The 4971-nt window shown below is 43.5% G+C and overlaps 1 protein-coding gene across 1 annotated transcript in view; it reads left to right on the top strand.

The window, feature by feature from the left end:
* KDM2B (lysine (K)-specific demethylase 2B) overlaps nt 1-4971 on the top strand; it is a 119338-nt gene that overhangs the window by 20744 nt on the left and 93623 nt on the right. The window contains exon 3 of the mRNA XM_009321187.1: nt 4514-4692. Within this exon, the coding sequence (XP_009319462.1) occupies nt 4514-4692 (179 nt within the window). The remainder of the gene's footprint in view (nt 1-4513; nt 4693-4971) is intronic.

Raw genomic sequence — 4971 nt, 5'->3', positions numbered from 1 at the left:
GGGAAAGGCAGAGAGCACTGCAAGGGGGGAGCTGGATGGCTTGGGGATACTTGTTTCATGGTGGACCAGCCTGTGCTGGGGAAAATGCTAGGTGAGAAAACTAACTGGGAGACGTGTGGGAGAGATGTGTGCAAGTGTCCGAGCTGGACTCTTGTTTCCCTTTGTTCTTCTGTGCCCTCTGGTGGATCTGGGAGCGATGGTATTGGTACGTGTCGCTCTTAACTTAAGTTGTTCTTGCCCTGGGTCTGAAATGCAGGGAATGTGTCGCTCTTAAGTTAAGTTGTTCTTGCCCTGGGTCTGAAATGCAGGGAATGTTGTGAACAGCTCCACTTGAGCAAGGACTTTCTGCTCTGATTCTTGGCCCTCCGAGTTAGTATGGAATATCAGAACAGTCTCCTCTGGGTAGCAGAAGAATACGTGCTTTCCAGCTCCAGGAGCTCCAGCGGGATTAACCAGGATGCAAGTCAAAGCCTCAGTCTTTAGATACAATTAACCTGCTAGTAAAGCTAGCAGATTTCCTAAGGCTCTGCCAAAAATCCTGCTTTACAAACCAAGGATTTTTTTCCCAGTAAGAAGCATAAAGATTAGAAAGGACCAGCAGGTCTATCCCTCTGCATTTGAGGTTGGCTTCTGGTTGTAGACACCATACTGTACTTTGGGCACAGACCTTACTTCAGTCACAAAGGGTTAAAATAATTCCCCAAGGTAGCTTTATCCTCCTAATGGACAGGCTTGATAATCATTCTTACAGAAAGGACATTCCTTCTTTCCTCTGCGGTGGGAGTGTTGTACCTTCTCCTGCCAGTGGTGCCGTGGGGAAGAGACAGCAGCCTAGAAAACACTGGTGTAATTTTCACACCTGATTCACACTTTCTGTGCATTTTTTGTATTCTACTGTGTGGTTCATGTTTGCTTTGCTTATGGACCACCTCTCGCTTCCAATGCTCCTAATATCAATGCTAAATCCACGTCAGGGGAAAGGATGAAGCTGTTTCAGGTCAAGGCAGGGGAAGGCAGTGCTTCACCTTTTGAGAAATGGGAAGCAGCAACTGTTGGAGATTATTATAGTCCCAGAATTTCCCATTCACTGTTCCCTCTTTGGCAGATCATTACAATGTTCTATACACGAAGCAAAGTGTGGGCGCAAATGCTGCAGGGGAGATCGATGAGAGCTTTGCTGAATGACTTCAGAGCTGGAGCACGTCACTCCTGAAGTCTGTCTCTGGGGTGGACTTGGTGAAGCTATGATTTGTGAAAGCGTTTGCTTGATGCAGGCAAGGTGCCTGTGTAACTTGCATTCATGGAGTGCAGTTCTCTTTCTGACTAGAGGCCAAGATTTGCCTCCCTGTTGCTCTCAAAATATTTTTGCCGAGAAGCCCAGAACAGTGAGGAGCAAACCTCCGTACCAAACCAACTTGTACAGGGTGGGCAGTGGGAGGCAGGGACTCTGCACAAGTCATTTTTCCTCCAGGTGTTCGTTTCTATGTGAAAAAAATAATGATATTGCAGCATACAGCAATGTTGTAGGATTTAATCTGTTAAAACCTTTACAGCATCTCGGTCACTAGGCCTCTAAATGAAGGGAACAGATATTATATATGCTATTACCCCCCCTTAATTTTACTGCGGATTTTACTAATATGTGGGCTGGAGTAGCTTGATTTTTTTTTTTTAAGCTTTCAAATGAAGCATAGTTCTAAAGTAGCACTTCGCAATTGATTTGATTTTCCAGCTTACATCTCTGCAACTGATTCTTCCCTCTCCTTCTTGCTTTTGTCTGTTCCTCTTGTCAAAGATGGTGCTAGCTTGTTTCTTAGTTACTGTTTTTGTGATCCTTTGGGGATTCACTTGTGCTTGATGAGTAAGCAGCAGTAGAGGAGGAAGACGTTTCTTCTTTAGGCTGTAAAATGCCCTCCAGTGAACCCTAGCATCACCACTTTGCCTCTGAGTCACATCTGCTGCAGGAGAGGAAACGCCTCTTAATTCTGCACTATCCAGGCGTTCGCCGGTCAAGAGTTATATTGGAAAAAAATCCTGGGAAGTCAAGGATGAGGTGATGCATGGTTCACTGAAGCTTCCCATGTCAGCAGTAAGAGATGCGCTTTGCCAGCTAGGGATCCAGGTGTATGTTAATCCATGTGCAGTGAGTGATGAGCTGAAGCGAGGAATATGGTCCATTCGAGGGCAAGAGGCTTCCAGGGTTGCTGAGATCCTGCTAGGACTTGGTGCCCTGCATTGGGCTTAATTGAGTGGGATCCCTTCTTAGAGGGCAGGGCGAGAGTGTGGCAAGAGGATATCTAGGAAATAGTTAACAGAAATGGTACATCAAGTAAAGTGCATGTTGGAGATGTTCAGAAATCCAGCCTGACCTGAGCTCTCTCAGCCTGTCACCGCTTTTTGGAGCCTCAGCATGCTGCTTTCCCTTGTTCTTTACCTGTCTCCCCTTCTGGATATTTTTTAACCTTCTTCTAGGGGCAGGAAATAGAAGAAAGAGCTGAATCTTTTCAGAAAAGAATAGATAAAGTTGGCAGTAAGCCAGAACCACTAGGAAGTGGGCAGCGAGCAGGAGGCTGTTAACCTGTAATTATACGTCTCAAATTTTGCGAGCAGTATTCCAGGAATCATTATGTACAGGCTTGTTTGATAGTACTGTGGTTTAAGAGAAAAACATCCCCTCAAATTACTCTCTAATTTGGAAGTCAAGAGACTATCAATTCAAATCTTAGCTCTTCTGCCCGTAATTGATAATCATGTACATTTAACAAACCTGCTATTGAACTAGGCCTCATACTTTTAATTCATCAAGTAACTGCTGATTTTTCTTTCAGAAAGGATAATTGAGAGGCTGTACAAGGTCACTTCCAGCAAAGCTGAGATAAACCTAGACTATAATATGGCAGATCCTAGACTTTGGCACACAGTCCTTCAAATATAATTTTTCAGTATCTGTGTACTTAACCCCTCTGGGCTGTAGCCACTGCTTTAATCCCCAGGCACTGGAAGCCAGAAATCAGGCTGGCTTTTATTCAGGGGCTGTTTAACAGGATTTCACCCCAGTTGCTAACCTATTGAGTTGAAAAAAGACTATCCCCCCCCCAGATAATAAAGTTAACAGTTAAAAAAGCAACAAAAAAGCCCAACCCAAAACTAGGTTTTATGTATGTTGTTTCAAACATGCAAATACCAAATTTAAGGACTCTTGCTTTTTCACGTGTAACTAAACTTTCTCCCCATCCTGCCTCAAGGTGGCAACACTACGTACAGTCCTGAGCTCAGACTAAGGATGAAATCCTGTTCACCGGCCTTGTAGTGAAGAGTTTGACTGACGGGCCAGTGGGACTATTCCAGATTTACACTGTATAAATTTTTCGTTTTGATTACAAAGCTTTATGGTCTTGAGTTCCTTTCCAGAATCATTATCACATCTGTCACTGTCATTGCTATCAGTGGCTAAGGATGTTTTTAATGGAGTGATGCAATCCAAACTATCGTTCTTGCTGAAATACTGCTCCCAAGCACACAATAGGCCAGGTGCTGTAATTATTAATAATTCTCTCTGATGGCATATATCGGCCCTCCATTTTGTTTTAATGCAATTTATTTCGAGTTATTTCTTCAGCAATGAAAATGGTTTTGAAGTGATTTTTTGGAAGCATTGCGAGTTTGTTTGCTGGAATCCTTCTGTCCTGGAAATGAGGCATGTCTCTCATGGGCTCCCATTCGCTCACGCACAAATGAACTGCTAATTAGGATGATGAAATTGCTGGGAGAGGTGAAACCTTCCAGTTGGCCAAAGAGAAGATTGTGGATTAATCTGTGTAAAGCTGAAGGCTTGACTAAAACTGCTGTTCAACGTTCTGGTGCTAATGAGACTTGTATGTCTGCCACTCGAGAAGCTGGAAGTATGTCCTGTAGTTTTTGTTGAGATCCAAAGTGGGGTCTCACTCTTCTATGGCATTTAGTGCTTTCATCTCTACTGACGATGACTGGAATTGAGAATGCTCAGCAATCTGTATAAGGTGTTGAGCAGTTTATAGCATCCGGTGACGCAAGCCAGTTTGGTCTTTATGGATAATTTTTGTACATGAGTAAAAGCATCTTGAGACGCATATGGATGTTTAGAAAATTGCAGAGTATGATTTGGAGAGCTATTTGTCTTGCATGCCCCCTGCTACCATATTATATCGCTTTTTCATAGTTTTTAATGTACTTCTGTTCATGTCAATTCATGTAAAGGAGGAAACTCTCCATCTCTATGAAGCAGAGACACCAAGTGACTTGTTCAGTGTCATACTGGGCACAAAGTCCATTTCCAAGATAGTTCCCTGCTCACTGTTGGAGCTGCTCAGGACCTGTAGAGGGACTGATGCTGGTCTCTCACCCTCTAATAACAGCTTCCCTGCAGTTGTTGAGAATTTATACATATATATATAATAATATATATATATTATGTATATACATATATAAATAAAGCAAAGGTAAATGTTTTGAGAGTGTCTCTGTGTGTTTGCAGGAAGCCGACGGATAGTGGATGTGATGGATGTGAACACGCAGAAAGGTGTTGAAATGAGCATGTCTCAATTTGTGAGATACTATGAAACGCCGGAGGCCCAGCGTGAAAAGCTCTACAATGTCATCAGCCTGGAGTTCAGTCACACGAAGCTGGAGAACATTGTCAAGCGCCCCAATGTGGTAAGGGATGCTGTGGTGATGGTGTTTATTTTCAGCTTTGTGGCAGGTTGACCCTGGCTGGGTGCCAGGTGCCCACCAAAGCCGCTCTATCACTCTGCTGCTCAGCAGAACAGGGGAGAGAAAATATGATGAAAGGCTCGTGGGTTGAGATAAGGACAGGGAGATCACTCACCAATTACCGTCACGGGCCAAACAGACTCGACTTGGGGAAATTAGTTTAATTCATTACCAATCAAATCAGAGTAGGATAATGAGAAATAAAACCAAATCTTAAAAACA

Source organism: Pygoscelis adeliae, unplaced genomic scaffold, assembly GCF_000699105.1.
Source record: "Pygoscelis adeliae isolate BGI_AS28 unplaced genomic scaffold, ASM69910v1 Scaffold93, whole genome shotgun sequence".
Lineage (NCBI taxonomy): Eukaryota > Metazoa > Chordata > Aves > Sphenisciformes > Spheniscidae > Pygoscelis > Pygoscelis adeliae.
The sequence above is the reverse complement of the archived record's forward strand: the minus strand, read 5'-3'. Positions and strand labels throughout refer to the sequence as shown.